General features: G+C 44.3%; 2 protein-coding genes across 6 annotated transcripts in view; one reads left to right on the plus strand and one right to left on the minus strand.

The window, feature by feature from the left end:
- LRBA (LPS responsive beige-like anchor protein) overlaps positions 1-20,128 on the minus strand; it is a 387,071-nt gene that overhangs the window by 158,738 nt on the left and 208,205 nt on the right. For 2 of the 5 annotated variants that reach the window (XM_008500801.2, XM_030450868.1), the window contains exons 38-39: positions 19,190-19,336; positions 16,427-16,563 (exon numbers count right to left, since the gene is read on the minus strand). In XM_008500801.2, the coding sequence (XP_008499023.2) occupies positions 16,427-16,563; positions 19,190-19,336 (284 nt within the window). The other 3 variants (XM_030450869.1, XM_030450870.1, XM_030450871.1) reach the window with 3 other exon arrangements.
- On the plus strand, positions 10,808-13,059 carry MAB21L2 (mab-21 like 2). Its single transcript, XM_008500800.2, has one exon. It carries the CDS (start codon positions 11,551-11,553, stop codon positions 12,628-12,630), a length of 1,080 nt encoding a protein of 359 aa, XP_008499022.1. The 5' UTR covers positions 10,808-11,550; the 3' UTR covers positions 12,631-13,059.

Raw genomic sequence — 20,128 nt, forward strand, 5'->3', positions numbered from 1 at the left:
GGGAAAAGCTGAAGAAATTACACATGCCACCTCTTTTTTTTGCCAATATACCTAACAGGCAAAGCTTCAACATTTGAAAAGGTCTTTTGAGTCATTTTACATTTGGCTATGAAAGGTTTACTCAGAACATAGCACTGTGCTTAGGAAAGAATATATTGCAGCAGCATTTGTTCTTTTTCAAAAAAGCAAGCTGCATTAACAGAAGAGGAATAAAATATGACTGTTTACTTCTGACTAGTGTGCTTACATGTCAGTGCTATCTCTCCTTTTTTAATTAAAGCAGCAGATAATAGGTAGCACATAATACGTGTGTATATCTGTGTATATATTTATCATTATTATTATTATTATTTTGTTTAAAGAGCAAAACAAAAACAGTTTAACAGCTGTGTTTTCTGGCACTGCAAAAACAATACAGCCTTTTCATCTGAAGACCTGAGTTTTTGTTTTTAGGATTCACAGCCTTCTCCCTTAATAGTGCCTGTCTCTCTGTTCTTTCCCTGAACTGTAGCATTATGTTTGAGCATGCGTTTTCTCCAAGAAAGACATTAGTCATCATTAACAGAAGCACTGACACCAAGTCTAAGTGCCTCTCCACAATGACCAAGTGGCAATCATCTTTCTCTTACCCTGTCACTGCTGATTAGGGTTTTCTTTCATGAAAATTTAATTTGTCGCCTTTCTGCAGCTCCTTTTTACATTTCTGCAATAACACAACATGCCAGCGACACTAAAAATGCAGTAAATGATGCTGTACCTGCTTCTTAGAAAAGGGAAGATCCAGACTGTGTGGCTGTACTTTTTACCTAATTTAACAGAAAAAAAAAGGCCCTGCAAGATGTGGCAAATGAGTAACTGCTGACAGAGGAAAAACTCCCATTAAATACCAAAGGCCTGGAACAACCCAACACGTCTTTGGTACAAGTAATCAAAATTTTTTTCCTCTGAAAGACAGCCAGCCAGCCCCTCTTCCCAACGTAACAATAACTAAACAAAAATTTATAGCCAGCTAATTTTATAACTGCTTCAACTATACAGGTTTGCAGCTTATAAAAATATTTATTAATTTCATATTCCAGTGATTAATTTCAATCTCACTTTTTGAGTCAGTGTCAACGTTGCTCTTGCAGTTGAAAAACCATCCACAAAAAATATGGCTTTAGCTGCTGCAGGCAGATGAAAAAGTTTCAGTCACGTATGATCCTTTGCAGCTATTCAACATGCACAGTCTCAGATTCCTGCTCTGTGTAACATTACAAACATTGTTAAACAAGATACCATAGCAATGAGTTATTTTAAGGAAGTTTTTCAAAACATTTACTCTTCTGCTTTATTTCAATTTGTCTAAAGATTTTTTTTAATTATAAGCATATGCTATTTTGTTAACATCTGTGCACGGCATAAAACCTGACTGAATTCCAACTTCTGAAAAAATGCAGATAACTTACATCCCTCAAATAAAGTAACAACCTTAGAAAACTTCAGGAGACTTAGCCTAAGACGCTGAAGTTCACTTAACTGATTTTCCATACAGGTATATTAAAAAAAAAACCAAAACCGACCACTTATTCCATATTTTGCATTATGCCAATATCTTTCAGAATTTAATTAAGTGTAAAGCTAAAATATGGATCTACCTCTATTAAATTCAGAAACCTCAGCTAGTAAAATCCAAGTAATAAAAACTTTATTCAGCTTTCTAAAGTATTATTACTCCAATACTGACCCAAAACAGCACTGGTAGTCAGAAAAGAAACTGTACTGCTAGCACTTTGGCTTTATAAGAAAGCTTCAACATCTTTACATGGTCTCCATTTATGAAATTTAAGAAGAGGAAACTAGGAATTAAAAGTGGATTTCAAATGGCAGACTGTGATTGCTGCACTGCTACGGAAGTATAAGCTTGATTAAAGGCAGAGCAATACCAAAGTAAAAACAAAACCCTGCCATGGTAACCTAAATTAACTACTGAACCAGACCACGTTTTACACAGAGAGACAGCTTTTTAAGCTGTTCTACTTGATCTCAGGAACCAAAGTTCAGCTTCCCCAGCCACACATTTCCCATCGTTTTGTTCCCTTCCTTCTCCTCTGCTCTTTTCCTGAGAGGCCAGGGCCGCAGATGTCGAGCTCCTTGTTCCGTGTCCACGTCAAGTTCAAGTACAGAAGTTTAGCTCCTTGACTCCCACCTCCGAGTCACTTGTCAGTAAAAGGTTGGGCGATTTATTGACCACTGCTGGCTGCATAGTGTCAGTGCTGAAGGAAATATGAGAGGGGGCTGTCGCTACTGTTCTGGAGCTCATTGATAATGACATACCTGCCTCTGTCACCCATTACCCATACTACAAACTACTTAGACCTAACTGAAAAATCAATAGCCTGCTTGCACTGGTTCCTGTGGCTGCCTCCTTTGATTGTCAGCTCCTGTCTAGGGTCAGCACTTACATGAAAGGGGCTGTGACTGCCTGATGCTTTCAGGACAACCTAACGATATGAAACTAGCCAACAGAACAGTAAATTCTGTCCCCCTGCCCTCCTCATCAATTAGGCTTTGACTAGGCTTGCCTGTAGAAACCTGACCTTTTAAGTTTAGGTGAATATGGAACTAGCTGAACACGCCATTGCCCTCAGCACTGAGCCAGGAAATCCACTGACAGGTTAAACAAAACAGAAGGTTGTAACTGTCATAATTTGCATTGCACTTTCACGCCAACAAGGGTGTTATCAGTGGGGGCAAGCCCTGGAACACACAACGCAAGCACCCTAAGTCACTCTCCTCATAAATTTTCAAGTGAAGGGAGATAAAACATAAATTCACAAATGACCATGCATTTCAAGTCCCACTTTCTTTCAAGTTCACACTCTAGAAACCCACAAAGTACATATAAACAATTCCCCTTCCTGGGCATGCTGGCACGCAGATGCTCATTAGAATGAACTTTGAAGATAGGTGATGAAGAGGGAACAGCTACCTGCCTGTGTCTCTTAAGGACCCTCATATTAGGCTTATTCTCCACTGTACATTTATATGCATGAATACCAACCATTAATGGATTGTACACACCTGTACTTCAGAGTAGCAGGTAGGTATAAATAATTTTAAACCTCCCCAAGAGCCCTACTTGCCACTTTTTGCTCCTACATCGCGTACCTTGGAAGTCCATTAGCAACATCAGAATATCCTTGTGGCTACAGAAAAAAAACTATAAATGCATTTTAATGCATCTGCCCTCCTTCAAATAATATTGACAACCATGAAGCAAAGAACTAAAGCAAAAAATCTCAGATCTAAGCTGAAGGATGAACTATATGCTGAAATTGAATGAAGTAGCTTTAGCAACTATATACAGATTTAAGAAAATAAAAATTAATAGCTGAATGCCTTATTCCTCCTCTCATCCAAAATAAATAACCAAATATAATGAAAATATTTTTAAATTCTCTGATAAGGGCTCCTTTCTTATAAACCAATTTTCAAACAACAAGAGTCTTATGGCCTTTTATTCTCTTACTTCCATATTCTTCCTACTACCATCTTCAATACAACCATTCCTGGGAACACTGACAGCGTGTGTGATCAAAACAATGTACACAACTTGATCAGTCAAGCTTCTTCACACCATGAATGGACTGGCTATGTCTATGAACTACACGGATGATATTTTTTTTTTTTAAGCACTGAGAATGTTTTTGAAACACTGAGAAAATTCTTAAGAATTTTCAGTGCACTTTATTCAGTCCATAGGGTTAAAAACTTTTAATGTAAATATACAAACTGCTCCTGGAAATCCCAGGCAAAATTCAAAGCAATAATTTACTCAATATTTTTTACCCTACAGCTGAATCTTTTTAACTCCTGCACCCTTAATATCCTTCTCACACAAAAGCATGCAATGCCAGATGAATGAGCTCCTATATAAATAAGTGATAGGAAAACTGCTGCCCTTCGGTTTTTAAAGTTTAAGGTTCAGCTCCAAACATCTAGATACCCTTCTAAGCTTTTCCTCTGGACACCCTCTCAATACATGCCAGTCATTATGTTTAGCTTATTTCAAATACACTTTAGAAACCGGTATTGAGAAAGGAAAACAGCTGAATAACAGAAAGACAAAAACTTTTTTCATTAAAGCTTCAAATAATCTTGTGCTGCAATAATATTTGTTAGACTGTAAAATGCAGTTGCTCCAAATTTACATAAAACAGAACAAATGCAGAGAAGACTTCTTGAATATAAAAGCACAGAACTGTGTTAAAGCACTTTTAAATAAACAGAACAGCAGTTAGAATTAATATTGCACTCCAAACAAACTGCAGAGCAAACACTAGTTAAAAATGGTAGACCTAATTGAATCTGGATGGACCCCTTCACAGACCTAATGCAATGATTAACTATGCATCTGGTAGCATGTCAAGTCCTTTTTGTGTGCCTATCTGATAGTGAAGTGAAAGGGCATGGACAGTGTCCAGTCCCAGCAAGCAAATCATTTGGAGGCAGTCATAGCCATAGATCAAAGATTTTTCACTCTATCCAAAGTCTATTTAAACCCACCAACCCTGCCCCTTGTTGCAGACAAAACCAGTTAGAAAACAAGAAAGACTCCTTGGGATGCAAAGATAATAAAGGGAGATAGAAGTAGAAAATGAAGAAAAGAAACAGACTGGCAGAACCTTGATTTCCATAGGCCAAGACAGCTGGTTTACATCCTAGTTTTATTTCAGATGGTTAAAGAAAAGGAAAAATTTCCATCCCTTAGATCACCAAATATTATTTCAATTAAACTATGCAGATGGCTTCTATATGTTATTTGAGCCAATACAATCTCCCCTTCCCATCTATGGGAGATGGTACATTTTACTATTTTGCACGTAAGTTTTAACTAATTGTTAAGAAAATGAAAAAAAGAGAGCGCTTTTATCATGAAGGAGTTATTTTGAAATAAGATATGCACAGCAAGGTACAAAACAGGAACAGCTATGATTTGATTCTCTCATTAGAAGTAGCAACAAAACCCCTGCAATGACTTTATAACTAGTAATATGCTACTTTTATGTCATCACAGTACTTTCAAAGGATAAAAATTTAATGTTATGAAGTAAAATATGCAGAAAAGTAGATGTCTCAAACTATGCATTTAAACTGTGTTATAACTAAAGGAGGGAACAATTAGAAGACTGTTCAAACAGGAAACTTGGGTTTTTTTCATTAAATAAAAATTGTATGCCTTTTGTACGGGATCCAAAGTCAAAACAAAATAATTTTAAAACATGCAGAAGAGAGAAAGAGACTCGACAGAGTCCATGCTGCTCACCAGTGCTATTGAGAAGATTGAGCTCCCTCTGTTCCTTCCTCTCTCAAAACCCTTTATGAACTGTGCTCACTGAAACCCACTGAAAGGCTGTAACCTGGACAGTGGCTGGTGAGGAGCAGAGGATTTCACATTGCTCTGTGTGGTATTTGAGAAAGTACTTTTTAAAATGTAAGCATATAAACGAGAAGCTTTCATTTCTGGAATTAAAAACTGGCATTTCAATGGGGTACAGATGAGCAAATTTTCTAGGGTAACTTAAAAATGTGCTTCACCTCGGCAAGCTGCATGAAGGTTTTGGTCTTTAAAATAATCATCTAACCACTAAAACCACCCAGGCTACTGTTTGTTGGCATGATTATCTAGGCATGTGCACAGACACATGAATGGCTAAGACAATAAACTCAAAGCTACTGATCAAAAGAAAAGTTACAACACCTGCAAACTGGTATCTTTTTAAAAATTCCATAACTTTGTCTTCACTTAGAATATCTCCTGAATTTTCATATTTTAAAAACAAGTGCTGATTCAAGCTCAAATTATTTTTAAGACCTAGACAAAACATTATACCTGTAGCTCACATCACAGTGTTCTCAAGCAAGTGTTACTGCATTCAACTGGGGGTCAAGTTAGCAAAATCCTGGCATGTTGCATTCCCTCATACTTTTAAAAATGCATGTGACTAATGTCCTTAATACTCTATTGTGACTAAAGATCAGCCAACACACATGAATTTGGTTATTTCTACTGGATAAAATATAATTTACCCCAAATGCAGTGAAACAAAAGGACTACAAGATGTTTTAAGAAGAAAATGCTACAAAAGAACATTTCTAGTGCATGTATCTGATTTTCCCTGGTTGCCAACTTATTGAATGCAAATTTACAAAACAGTTTTTGGATCTTACAGTTAAAAGAAGTCTCAGAACCATCATGAAAAAAGACAAGACACTATGTTTAATATGAGACTCAAAGCAATACAGATAGTCTTCAGCTGCAGGTTGCTCATGGTCAAACACCAGAATATGAACACATTCACATTTTAAAAGTGAAAAGGAAACAAAAAATAAAGAGTAGTTGGAACCCTCCCTCCAGGTGCTGCAGAAATGAAAGTTAGGGGAGACTCAGAAACATGTACAAATTGTTTAATTACCATACCATCCAACCTTTATGGAAAAAGTACACTATTTATGCAACATTCTCAACTGATTAAATGCATTAATGCCATATAGAAATGAAACAATATTTTCTCCCCCCCTGTATGGTAACAACTAATTTAATAAACACAGCCTTCAGAAGAGATCAGCAGACAGAAAAGACAAACTGTGACTTTCAAGAAAAGGTACACACTGCATACTATTGAATGTAAACAGAATTTTATCTGTTAAGCCCACAGCAGCATCTACTGCAACTACTAACAGGGTTTTGCTGTGAGGAAACACAGCATGCATTACTGAATCATTTCTTTTCAAATCCATACATTCCCTGCAGCAGTTCAAGCTCCATCAGCAGTGCAGGAATGTATGAAAATGACAGGCAAAGGGCACTAGCTCTTTTCCCATACTGTTCTTCTATAAATGGAAGCAGAGTCCTACAAAGCACTTAAAGTTGAGAATGCTTGAAGACTGATCTCCAAAAAAAAAAAATAAATTACGATGTTAGGTTGTACACACAGATTAATTATTATTTTTCTGATAAACTGTTTTCCTTAAATGAGAGGACAGAGATGAAACCAACTACTGCAAATAATGGAACACTAGCTAGGTCTCCTCTACAAAGCTGCCATGAATAAGGCATCCACATACATATTTCATATGCTATTCATAAAAATACTTCTTATCCCTTTTGGGAACACCTGTTCCTGTATTCACTTTTCCTTCTACTCTCACTGAAGGGAGAATGAGAGAAAAAGGGCAGATTTAGCAGAAAACCTTTCACAGCCTCAAGTTAATTTGATTAAACTTCGATTTGTCTGAAAAATTACACCTTGTATCAGGATTAAAAAAAAAGGTCTGAAATATGTAACATATGCCAGTTTGATACGCTGATTAGGCAAGCAAACCCAAGAATACTGCATCATAACACGGTAAGAAACTTGTGTGCTGCTCGCTAAAACCCTGAGAGATGTTTTACAGGTTTGGTGGTTTTGTTCGGTTTGGTTTTTGTTTGTTGTTTTTTTTTCCCTTCCGTTGTTGAAGACTCAAAACAAATGCACGGCGTTCTCTTAAAAAAAAAAAAAACCAAAACAAACAAGCAACAAAAAAAAACCTTCTTTGTACATTTCATAGCAGCCCTTCGCTGCTACTCTGCCACCCTTCTCGGGAATTAAAACAGCCCTGCCCGTCCCCTGCACACACGCCCGGATTTACAAGAGCCCCAGCTCCCCGCTGTACCGAGAGGGAGGGGGCAGAGGAGCCGCGGCAAGAGCGAACCCTCCCCGCACACCGAGCCCCCTCTCCGGTATCTTTTTACAGAAGCCCTTGCTAACAAAACACTATTGCTCCAGGCAGCGGCATGCTGATGTTGGCACTGCTTAAACCAAACAAACACTATGTTTAACAGTCAAATAAAATGTCCCGCAGTCTCCCTAATGAATTTGTCAAGGACCATCAGATCACCCCCGCCCCTGCCTCATTAACTCAAGTATGATGAGACGGATTATAACGAGAGAATACAGATCAATCGGTCTGAAGACTTCAAGTGGCTTTTAGCCCTGAGAGTTTCCCTCTCTGAGGCACACACACGCACACGGTCTTTTTAATGGAATACAGTATCTCCTGCTGCTGGAGGGGCTGCCACTTCGTTTTATACACCATCAAGGAGCTGCTGATGGACTTCTACACTAACATACATAAAAGCAGAGGTGACAAGGGCTCTTCAATTATTGCCTCCTTGGATCCTGTTCCCCCTTCAATTATTCATCCCGGCGAGAGTAAATTCCGCCACAGATGAACGTGGTCTTAATGCAGTGTGGCCACAAGTGCCCAAGACACAGGAGAGAAGGGTTTCACGTGCATTATTTGCTGGAAGTGTTTAAGTTTATTGCTCAAATTATGTTTCTAATTAGCGCTGGGGCAATAAATTAAAGTCGGCTTTTGTTTAGCTGATTTATTATTTACTAGCGCTTCAACCTCAGGCAGGAAAATTGGTAATGAATTGTTTTAAATCTGAACTCTAGTAACGCTTCATCATTAGTCACCTTACCAGGGGAGGGTGGGAGAGGGGTCGTTCGCTCCCTCTGTTTTTACCCCGAAAACAAGAAAGTGCGGCCTCCCCCCCACCCTTGCCCGGGTCGCCTGACGGCGTGTCCTCCGCGCCCCGGACGCGGGACATCTCCGGGCTGCCCTGCTGGAAGAGAAACCCGGCGAAACCTTCCCTGCTTGTGAGGGTCGATGCGCAGATCCCCTCTCCGGACCGGGCAGAAGCGCCAGCCCGGCTGCTGAAAGGCAGAGCGGCTGCGAGCGCTCCCCGCTTCTCTTCTTGAGCTTAGGCGCGGCGTGTGACCCTGAACCCTAAATTACTCTTCTGCTTGCCGGAGGGCGTCCGGAGTCAAGGCGTGGGACTTCCGCAAATCCTCCTGGCCAGCCGAACCCCGAAGAGACTTCCCCGCAGGCGAAGCACAACGATGCCCACCCGAGCCGAGACGGATCGTACTGAAGTGGCCTCTGATCGTCTGGAGTGGCCCTCGGGGCGGTGGCAGATCCGGGCGGTGAGCCCTGCTCCAGCCCGCATGGCCAGATACCATGAAAGCAGCGGCGTCAATGACTTCACGAGCCATCGGCTCTCCCTTCGTCGCAGTCTGCCGTGTCCCTCATCTCTCCAAACCTCTTCTCCTGGGAGAACTCCCGGCTGACGGGGTCGGGCCCGGTGACGACACCTGACACCGTCGAGCACCGGGCACCGCGACCCGACCGACCGTCGGCAGAGTACCCGCATCACCCCTCACTTCCCCCCTGGCCCGGGGCACAGAGTGCCTCGGCGCCACCGGGGGAAACAAGGAGCCGAGCCGCTCAGCAGGGAGAACAGAGTCCCACCAGCGCCGGCCGTCCCCGTACTTATTTCTTCCAGAGCGTAGTAGTAGGGTCTGCGCAAGACGCGTTTCAAATTTAAATGCACACGGAAAACGCACCGGGAAACTTTATTAAAATCAGCCAGCTGCAGCGAAAGTAAGAAAGAAGAAGAAACAGAGCCCAGCCGCTGCGAGCTGGTTCAACCCGGGCTCTCCAAGGAGCGGCGGCACCGCCTCCCAACGCTCCGGGGCCACCGGACGGGATGCGGCAGTCGCCCCCTTTGCAGCCCGAACCCCCGGCGGCACCGCACTGGACTCGGCCGCCTCGGTACCAGCTGTGGGGCTGCACGGCACGGCGGAGAGCGAAGCTGCCGCGGAAACCAGCGCATGGAAGATGCGGAGACTGCCTTGACGCCAGCCTAAGTTTCCACAGGAGAAACATTTAGTGTTGTTTTTGCAGCAGGTACTGCCCGGGGGGGGTGCGGGTGGGGTGGGGGTGCAGCAGTGCGAGCGATCTGCTCCTGCCGACCTGACATAACATAGATACGGGTTTATGTATTTCCAAATCATTCAATATTCTTATTAATACAAACTTGCATAAAACACCCCTTCCTCGCGAGTAACTCAATCCTACGCTTTAGGAGAATGAACAGAACTTTATGACGCGGAATTTATCTAGATTAACATGACGGCGGCACTGACTGAGGGCAGTAAAACAAGGTGTGCAACTCTGCTCCAGTGATGGGCTCACTTTCACTGCTGCAGGCCAGCATTAGCCAGAGATTTATGCCTGCGGTGAAGCTCCGGCACGCCTCTCCGCCACCGCCGCCGGGTCTCTTCGCAGCAAGCGAGGGAGGGGGCTGCGAGCTCCCTTCATCCAGGGTGAGGTGACAGGACAAAGCTGCAGCTTTTTCCCACCCCGCGCAGGGTCGCCGGACGCCCATAACCCCTCGCCCTGCCCCCGCCCCCAACCTCTCCCCCTCCGGCTTTAACGTCAGTGAACCCCAGCACGGAGGCTCCGGGGTGCCCCTGACGGGAAGGAGGCGGCAGGAGGGAGCGCGCGGGCGCGCCCCCGCACCGGCCTCGCTCGCCGCCCGCCGCCATTGGCCGCAGCGCTGACAGCTCGGCGGCGATTGGAGGAGCCGGTGCCCCGCCCACCCCCGCCGGGCTGCGCCCACCCCGCCGGGCTCCGACCCCATTCATAAACTACAGGGCCCGGCGGCACTGCCGGAGAGAGACGGGCACACGGCGCAGGAGGAGAGGCGCGGAAAGTGAGAGCCCCGGCGCGCACTTCCAGGGGTGGGGAGGGGGAGAAGCCATCCCAAGCAGAGCAGCTACGCCCTCCTACCGCTCAGGATAAAACACAGTCTGTGCAAAAAAAGAAAAAAAAAAAGGCAAAAGAAAAAAAACCCAACCAAACAACTAACAGCCTATATACCTATCTTAAAACAATCTATATAGAACTTCAGGACAGGAATGAGAGATCACAGACCAAGTGCACACGTCTGCGCGTAAAGATAGAGAAAGCCACAGAGCCGCGTTCAGACAACGCCTCCAGCAGGAAAAGGGAAATCAACAACACCCCCTGACAGTCTGAGAGAGCGGCAGCCAAACTCATGCACATCTCTGGCGGTGCCACGGACTGAAACAGAGAGAGGCAGACAGACAGACAGACAGAGTTCACTCTTCCGCTCTGGGCATTGCTCGCATTCTTCTCGTCCTCTCGTATCGTGTGCGTTTCTAAACTTCGCCGCCGACCGGCTTTTCTACGGGGACCTTCTGCGAGTCCTGGGGAAGTTTGTTGGTTTTTGGGTTTGTTTTCATGAACTACTGAAACAGCCTTTTTGTCGCTACGCGGGGGGGCGGGCGCCTGAGCACAGAGGCAGCGCAGACCTCCCTGCCCCCATCGCCACCCAAAACTTTGCGCTCCGGGAGCCCGCGGGGGCTGCCCGCCGCTCCGGCACCGGCACCAGCACCGCCGCCGCCCAGCCCGCACCGCCTGCGGCTCGCACTCCTCCTCGCCGGGGCAGCGCTGGGCTTCTCTCCTTTGTGCTTCGCCCTCCTCCCCGATTTTTTTAATTGCTCTCACTGGCGCGCCGCTGCCGCCTTCTTACCGGAGGGGGTGGGGGTCTGAGATTTGGCTGGTGCCCTCCGCAAAGCTGCAGCCACCGCTAAAGCATTGGATCCCTCAACGTACTGCGAGAGCCCGGTGTACAGCCCGGACCTGTGCCCCAACATGATCGCCGCGCAGGCCAAGCTGGTCTACCAGCTCAACAAATACTACACGGAGCGCTGCCAGGCCCGCAAGGCGGCCATCGCCAAGACCATCCGGGAGGTGTGCAAGGTCGTGTCGGACGTGCTGAAGGAGGTGGAGGTGCAGGAGCCCCGCTTCATCAGCTCCCTCAGCGAGATCGACGCCCGGTACGAGGGGCTGGAGGTGATCTCGCCCACAGAGTTTGAGGTGGTGCTCTACCTCAACCAGATGGGCGTCTTCAACTTCGTGGACGACGGCTCCCTGCCGGGCTGCGCCGTGCTCAAGCTGAGCGACGGCCGCAAGCGCAGCATGTCCCTCTGGGTGGAGTTCATCACCGCCTCGGGCTACCTGTCCGCCCGCAAGATCCGCTCCCGCTTCCAGACGCTGGTGGCCCAGGCCGTGGACAAGTGCAGCTACCGAGACGTGGTGAAGATGATCGCGGACACCAGCGAGGTGAAGCTCCGCATCCGGGAGCGGTACGTGGTGCAGATCACGCCCGCCTTCAAGTGCACCGGGATCTGGCCCCGCAGCGCGGCGCAGTGGCCCATGCCCCACATCCCCTGGCCCGGCCCCAACCGGGTGGCGGAGGTGAAGGCGGAGGGCTTCAACCTGCTTTCCAAGGAGTGCTACTCGCTGACAGGCAAGCAGAGCTCGGCCGAGAGCGATGCCTGGGTGCTGCAGTTCGGCGAGGCCGAGAACCGGCTGCTGATGGGCGGCTGCAGGAACAAGTGCCTCTCGGTGTTGAAGACGCTGCGCGACCGGCACCTGGAGCTGCCCGGGCAGCCCCTCAACAACTACCACATGAAGACGCTGCTGCTGTACGAGTGCGAGAAGCACCCGCGGGAGACCGACTGGGACGAGGCGTGCCTGGGCGACCGGCTGAACGGCATCCTCCTGCAGCTCATCTCCTGCCTGCAGTGCCGGCGCTGTCCCCACTACTTCCTGCCCAACTTAGACCTCTTTCAGGGCAAACCCCACTCGGCCCTGGAAAGTGCTGCCAAACAGACCTGGAGGCTAGCCAGGGAAATCCTCACCAATCCCAAAAGCCTCGACAAGCTATAGGGTTCACACCCCCGCGCACAAAACTCGCCCCCCGTAAAGAACAACAGCGCCTAAAACTGACAAACTTTTTATTTAACGCAAACGACGACGGAAAAAGGCGGCGGAAAGAAACGCGGCCCCGCCACCCCCCACCCACCTGCAAGCTCGGCCTTTAAAAACTTGCAGACGGTTTTCCCGGCATAAACTCTCACCGCCTTGCACGGAAGAAGGAAAGAACCTCTCCTCCTGTCCTCCAGTGTGAATTTTTAAAAAGTCACAAAAAGAGAAGCAATCGGACTTTTGCAACCTCAAAACGAAACCCGAAAGGTACATTTTCCAATCCATGTATAGTCCTTTTCTTATTCTCTCTTGTTTGCCTGAATGTTGTCACCAAGTGAAAAATTATTTAACTATATGTACAAATCTCCCTTTAAAAAAGTTTTACTGATGTTAAATGTATTTCGGTGCCAAAGTCAGATTATGTGCCCCACAGCTGACTTGTTGCAAATAGTAATAAAAATATTACTTTAACTTTACCATTACTTTTGGTGAATGGTTTTTAAATTCAGGCAAGTAGATTCTTTCTGAACCTCAGAAGTAAAATTTTGAAAACAAACGGAAACATGAGATGCAAAGACAGTCTAAATGCCAGACGTAGCCGAAGCCTCGGTTTGGCGTTTTCATTGACGTTTTCTAAACTTTCCTCTAGACTTTGTAAAAATAGCGCATCTAAGAAAAAAAAAAATTAACATACTTTGTAGTTTAGGGTGACATCATCAGCTATACTTCTCTGACTTTTAAGATTTCCCTCTAAATCTTTGGAATACATGGAGCACTACACAGCAGCTCGCCAGAATTAACAGCATTAGAGCATGCCGGTTCCTCCCCTGCCCTCGTTTTTTTTTACTAAAGCTTTCTTTCCCACCCCACCTTTTTTTTTTCTTCCTCCCTTCCCAGTATATCTCGAACTCTTGTATTCTCTTTTTAAAATTCATCGCTATTTGCTTGCGCTTCCCAGAGCGAACACGCTATCCATTTGACTTTGACACGAAAGAAGTATAGATCTGCCCTGAATAATTAATGCGCTTTAGAGCAACCGGTCGATATTTTTTTAACCAAACATTTGTTTTCCCCGTATTTTAAAGTACGGCATAAAATCACACGACAGCGTAGCCAGAGGAGCAGATAAGGAACCCGTAAGGAAACCACCCGATCCCACTTTAACGCCCGGTCGCTCTCTGCCCAGACATCGCTTATCCCTTCCCCGCCCGCCCTCCTCCAAGCTAAACCCTACCCCATTCTTTGTAATTTGCGGTACAGCGATTTCGCTTTAAGTTTGCTCAGGATGATTTTGGTATATTTGCAGGATTTCTGTTTTTTAATTCCATAACGAACTTCTAAGATTTAAAAACGTCAGCCTCAGCTGCTTGAAAGATTTCAGAGCAGGCTCGGTGCATTTCGACCAAGTTTTCGTGTCCTTTCGAGGGGGGAGGGTGGCGGTAAAATTATAAATTCTTTCCCCAGAGGAATGCTTCCGTATCTATGTGGACGGATCCGGAAAGAAATAACCATTCCCATTTGAGCTGCTTTTAAGTTAGAAACGAAAAGCAGAATCCCGAGAGCAGCCGGGAGGTGAGGTTTCCGCGGCGGGGCAGCCCTGCCCGGGGAGCGCCTTCCAGCCCCAGCTTCCCGGCAGGATCCTCGGAGCCGCTTTCCCCAGCGCGGATCGCGGCTCACCTGGCAAAATGTGTGCAGCTCGGGGGCTCTACCCCGCCCTGCTGAAAACAGCCTGGGGGAAGAGAGTAAACTCTGATCTTATCACGGCCGATGCTACCGCTACGGCTGCGGGTTTTTCTTCAGGAATTTCAGGTCACAGTGTTTTCTTTTCAGTAGTTTAGACAAATACACAGCAAATGTAAATTTATCAAACAGAGGAAGCCTCGTTAGTTGAACTCACCTTCCGAGCTACAGTGCTTTATGGCTTCTTTTTTTCCAAGGGGCATTTTCTATCTTTCTACTCTAGGTACAGTAATTTAAGCAAAGGGTGGGCAGGAAGGCATTAAAGCTTGAAAGAAATATATGTTGTAATCTTACTCGGTTTGGTTTTTTTTTTAAATAAAAACACTCATTTGATTTTTGAGCCTCCCCCCATACTCACAAGAGGCATTACACCAGGTCTTTTTGTTTTTAAGGCCACCAGCTAGAGCAGCATCACAAGTAGAATGTAAAAGGTGTAGGCTTTAATTCACGTACCCAACTCCTCCTTTTACAGGAACCCAAATAAAATCTCTCAGATACAGCATTAAAGATGCAGCCAAACCAAACCAGAGTGCTTACTCACAGTTAAGAAAACAATAGCTACCAAATAATCAAAAACAGGGAAAAAGAAAGCAGGCTGAATATACGTTGTATATCAGTGTCCCAAATAAAACATGTAACAGGAATCTTAAGAATTAGTAAGAGTGCTCAAACACCCTACGGGCTAAACATGGAAAATAAAAATGCAGAATAATGCAGATCTGTGAGACTTTTCTGATGCTCATTCAATGCAGACATTTTAAGTAGGAAATGCAATACAGTAGCAAACTGTCTTTACATTTTATATTTATATCCTTTTTACTATTATATATTCTTTTAAAACCATTATAGAAGTAAGCATGTCAAATTTTTAAGAGCTGATACTTAAATAATTAAAAAAAATACTTCAGGACCAAAAGAAAAGTTAAATCTCATTTACAGTATCACATAAGAAACCCAAAATTCTAGTTAATTGCTTATAAAATTCTGGTTCTGAGAATTTGAGAGCATTGTTCTTCAAAATCAATTTATTCCTTGATAGGACTTGATATTCCCAGCTTTCAAACCCATTGATGCAATTTTTTATATAGACAAGAGCAATTTCCTCAATAGGAACAAAGAACTGGTGCTTAACACACTAGCTATTCTCTACAGACAAGCAGAAAACCACTGCTACTTCCAGTGGCTTTTTCCCCTTCACAAAGAAATTATTACCATGTCTATCATTAAGCAGATATTAAAAACCAAACCAAAACAAACCACCAGACCTATCACTGTGCTGAAATTGGGATGCAAAAATATTTACCAATCATGTCATACTTTTGCAATGTTGCTGTAATACTGTGGAAGGCATCCAAGTGCAACCTAATTAAACTAATCACATAATATATAATGCCTTTGGAACAAAAATTTTACTGAAGTTCACTAATTTTAAACAAAACACCAGGAATCAAGTAACTCGGAGCAACTAAAGTTTGTGTAAATCAACAAGCCAGTTCAGAAACCTATTTTAAGAGGGCAATTATGTTTTCTGCTCAGGCACAATAAATAACACCAAGGCCTGTAAAATCTGTTCTAGAATAATACGATACAATACAAAAAAATAATGCAATCAGAAGCACTGAAAATTTAGGAGGGGAGGAAGTTCAGCACACGTTACTCTGGCATAATATAAAAGTAGGAAAGTAAAACAAAGCATTTGGGCTAAAAGCCTTGTTGAACTTTCCAGTATTCACACAGGCCTGTGATTCAAGATGTCTTTATTTAAGATGCCTCCCTGGAGCTTTATTCGCAGCAAGGTAATTAACATTCAAGCAGGGTCGAATTGTGGGAGAGGGAGGAAAAGGAGAAGGAAAGGAGGTGTCATCTACATGAAGTTCTTTAACATATATGGTCAGTCACATACTTATTAAAGCAGGAATCCTGCAGATCAGTAGAGGTAAAGGAAGTCAAATGAAGAATTAAAGGTCTTGGGTAATTTGTCATCATCTCTCAGAGCTCAAGGTCAATGATCTCTTACCTTTGGGTCGATTTTCTTAAAACTGGGATCTTCTTCATCCACCTCAAAGTAGAGTTCAGAAAGGGTGATGGAAAGAGTGCCTTTCACTACTACTGAGGGTGCCACAAGCTGAGCTGGTGTACTTAAGGCAACTGGACCTGTCAAAGAGTGAAAACACAAATAAGATTCAACAGAAAAGAGCACGAGTGCAAATTATTTGCTTTTCAAGCCTAGAATATTAAAAAAATAAATAAATAAAGCAAAGACCATCACTCTTCCTTTAAAGAGCAAAGCTCTTTTTATCCCATAAAAGAACATATGTAACAGATTTGAAGTGTCTGTGTGCTGCCGAGCACTGAAGCAACTGCAATTGCAAACTGCTGAATACCTTACACGTGCCAGAGCTGGGTTTAGCATGGCAGGATATAGTTTTTACTCAGACACATTTTTTTTTCAAGAAATTTTGGGAGTTCCATACACCTTTTGTGACATGCAATAGAGAAAGTGCACACATGAACACTTGAAGTCTTACTGTCAGACGTGTTCTTTAGGTACTGGAGAGTTTCAATAGCTTTCCACTGAGAGGAACACAGCAGTCAAGACTCAATATTGTCCAGCTATAAAGTGTTCCCTCATGGATGCTAGAAATCTATTGTTAAGGTTGCACAATGTTATAGAGCCTAAAGTGAAATGTTTTAAAGATGCTTTTGATTTCACATTAAATATTGTTCAAGGATTCCATACAGGGTTAGTGTAGCTCAGGGACTGTGTGAGTAAACAGCTGGAGGGTTGGTTTCCAACTGAATGAATTTTTATTGGAATAATCACATCTCCACAGAGCTTATCACAGGGACAAATCATACTACTACTGAAAACAATAGGTTCAGCATAGATCTGACAATGCAGAACCCATTATACAAACTAATACATCCAGGAATAAAAAAACCAAAACAGTTCAGGCTAGTCATCATGCTGATTAAGAAGTAAGGAAATGAAGTTACCTGGCATATTATCTGACTTCAGTAAAACAGCAAATGATATGAAAGTGACAACTACAGTTTTGTTTTAATAAAGCATCTATAAATGAGGTACACACGTTCAGGTAATCAATGTGAGAATAACTGACAAAAAATTCAGATGAATTGTTATTTCCATCGATTGTTAGGAGTGTGATGGTCCTTAATCTCACATCAATCTCAATGTGTGCCACTAGGACAAAAGAAGAGATGCTCTGCTGAGATCAGAGCAGCTTTGCCCTCTATTCCCAATGTACAAATACATTGTGTTTGCAGATGGGCATGAGATAGCTGCGGAACTGCCATGATTTCCCAAAGCTCACCCCTACAAATAGATGAAATAAGCAGCTATGTGTTCTTTTGCTGTCTCCCTTTGCCCTCTGTATATTAGCATGTAATCCAGAGGAGAAATAACATTTTTTCAATCACTCGCAGACATTCAATTACAGGGCAAGCAGACAGCTGCAGAAGCTGGGGCAGTCCAGGTCCTGTGGAAGACCCCTGACAATTTCCACTTCATTTCTAACCCACACTACTTTATTAGCGAGGATTACTTCTTAATCCCATTGCCATTGTCAAGATTATATAATTAAACTCCCCTTTCACCTCTATTACAGTATGAATGTATTAGTCGAACCAGTGAATGAATAATAAAAGAGAAAGAAACACAGAGAAGGCTGTTGAGAAGGCAGCTGATTGTAGAAAGGGGAAAAGTAGATTCATGTACAGAAAATGCCATTGCATTATTCTCTTGTTACTTTACATCACTCTTCCTATGTGGGTTTACTTTTTTCATGATGCTGCATTTTTAATTTCACTTTAGAAACAAATAAAAAGAGTGGAATGCAGTACAGGGATAAGCATACTGGCCAGTAAATAATAACTTCCACTTATTTCACTGAATTATCGTGTGCATATGTATCAATGTAAGATTTTACTACTGTTTTCTCAGGAAGCCAGAATTATCCAACAAATTATGTTTTTCTCTAAAATAAATGTATAAGGGATACCAGTTGAGAAAGCAGAAGAACACAGAGAAATTTGCCTTTTCCCCGTAAAAGCCATGTTCCTCAAATAACAATGGAGACTGTAACTTCCAGTCTCTGAACTGAGGGGGTTATTTTGTTTTTGCTTTTTGAACTGTACAAGAATGGACCCAACTCCACTGAGATTGCAAAATCAGTAAAGGTTGCATGCAAAGGAGTAAAATTAATAAACTTCAAAGCTCTGAAGTACTATTAATTCTTCATAAAGAAGTGAAATCTAATAAGATTATGGTCTGTGGGAGAAGGTACTTCTGTGGGGAAAAACAAAGAGTTTAAAGGATTTAAATCTGATGAGTATATAGAACTGTGAAACCCAAGTCTGTATGTTCAGTTTTGTAAAATCAAAAAAATTACAGCTCTCCAAAGCCCCTAACTACAGATGACTTGTCTAATTGTCCACTAGGTCTAATGAGTTGAGGAGTGGAATGAGGTCAAAAACAAAGAAAGGAAACCCCTTTTGAAGGTAGACCTACTTTCTCTGAGGAAAGCTTCCTAGAATACAGGCATCTACTGTGGAAGCTAGAAGGTTATAAAAGCCCTAGAAAGAAAATGCACGACTCTCCTCAGGTAAACCCTCAGCATCTGAGATGCACAGAAAATAATCTTAATGACCCAATCAAAGGAAAGAACAGTTTATCACTGTGTATCCCAAAACACTATTCACTTCAGAGCAGGGGAGATCCGTAAAGAAGCTGAGGAGAAAATGAGATAACTGAAGTTACCTGTTAAGTTCTCCACTTCTCTTTCTTCTATGAAGGACATGATATCGTCATCACCTTCTAAGAGAATCTCACTTTCTGAGTTCTGATTTCCTAAAACTTGACTCTTGATGGACTGCTTTCCTTTGACAAGTATGTCCTCATCAGGAGCTGAAATTAAAGAGACATATTGCTGTCTGTCAGGTCTCACTGACAACAGTGACACATCATTTTTTCTTCTTTTTTTTACTGAAAGTTCCGGGGGGAAAAAAACCTGATTAGGTCTACCTGTCTTAATCCTGTAATGTTAGGACACATCTAGTTTTAATCCTATTAAGCCTGCTCAAAATTATCCAGAACTCTCTGTAGCGTTTAACTCTATTTCAGGTCTTTATGACAGGGGAGGACACACCGGGCTCTCTTTCCGCGCCCCCCCCCCCCTTTTCCCCGGTTCCCCTCCCCTCTGCGACCTTCGAAGTTGAGTTCTCCTGCCAGAAGCAGGTCCCGAGTGCCTGGGGTGCCACCCTGACTCTCACACCCAGGCTTCGAGCACGGGTTTGTCTTGGCAGCAGCGAGCAGACCGTTCCCCTGCCCTGACCGGCCCGGCCCCGCCGCAGCCACGAACCCCAGCACGCCCGGGGGCCGCGGAACAGCTCGGCGGCGGCGAGCGGGGACCGACCCGGTGCCGGCAAAGCCGCAGAAGCTGGGGACAGGGAGCGGGGTCGGCTCGGCGACACGGCTAAACTCGGCCACGGCTCCACGCCGCTTGTCCCGGCGAGGCAGGCTGGGGCTTCCGCGGCAAGGAGCCGGGCCCCGGGCAGGGCAGCGGGAGGCGGCAGACCGCAGCCGGGGGGTGGGAGGTTGAGGGCGGGGGACAATCCCCTGGGGGAGGTCTGAGCCCCCCGGGAGCCGGGGAAGGCGGAGGGGCGGCCCCTCGAGCCGCTGGGGCTGAAGTGCCGGTGG

This window comes from Calypte anna, chromosome 4B, assembly GCF_003957555.1.
Source record: "Calypte anna isolate BGI_N300 chromosome 4B, bCalAnn1_v1.p, whole genome shotgun sequence".
Classification (NCBI taxonomy): domain Eukaryota; kingdom Metazoa; phylum Chordata; class Aves; order Apodiformes; family Trochilidae; genus Calypte; species Calypte anna.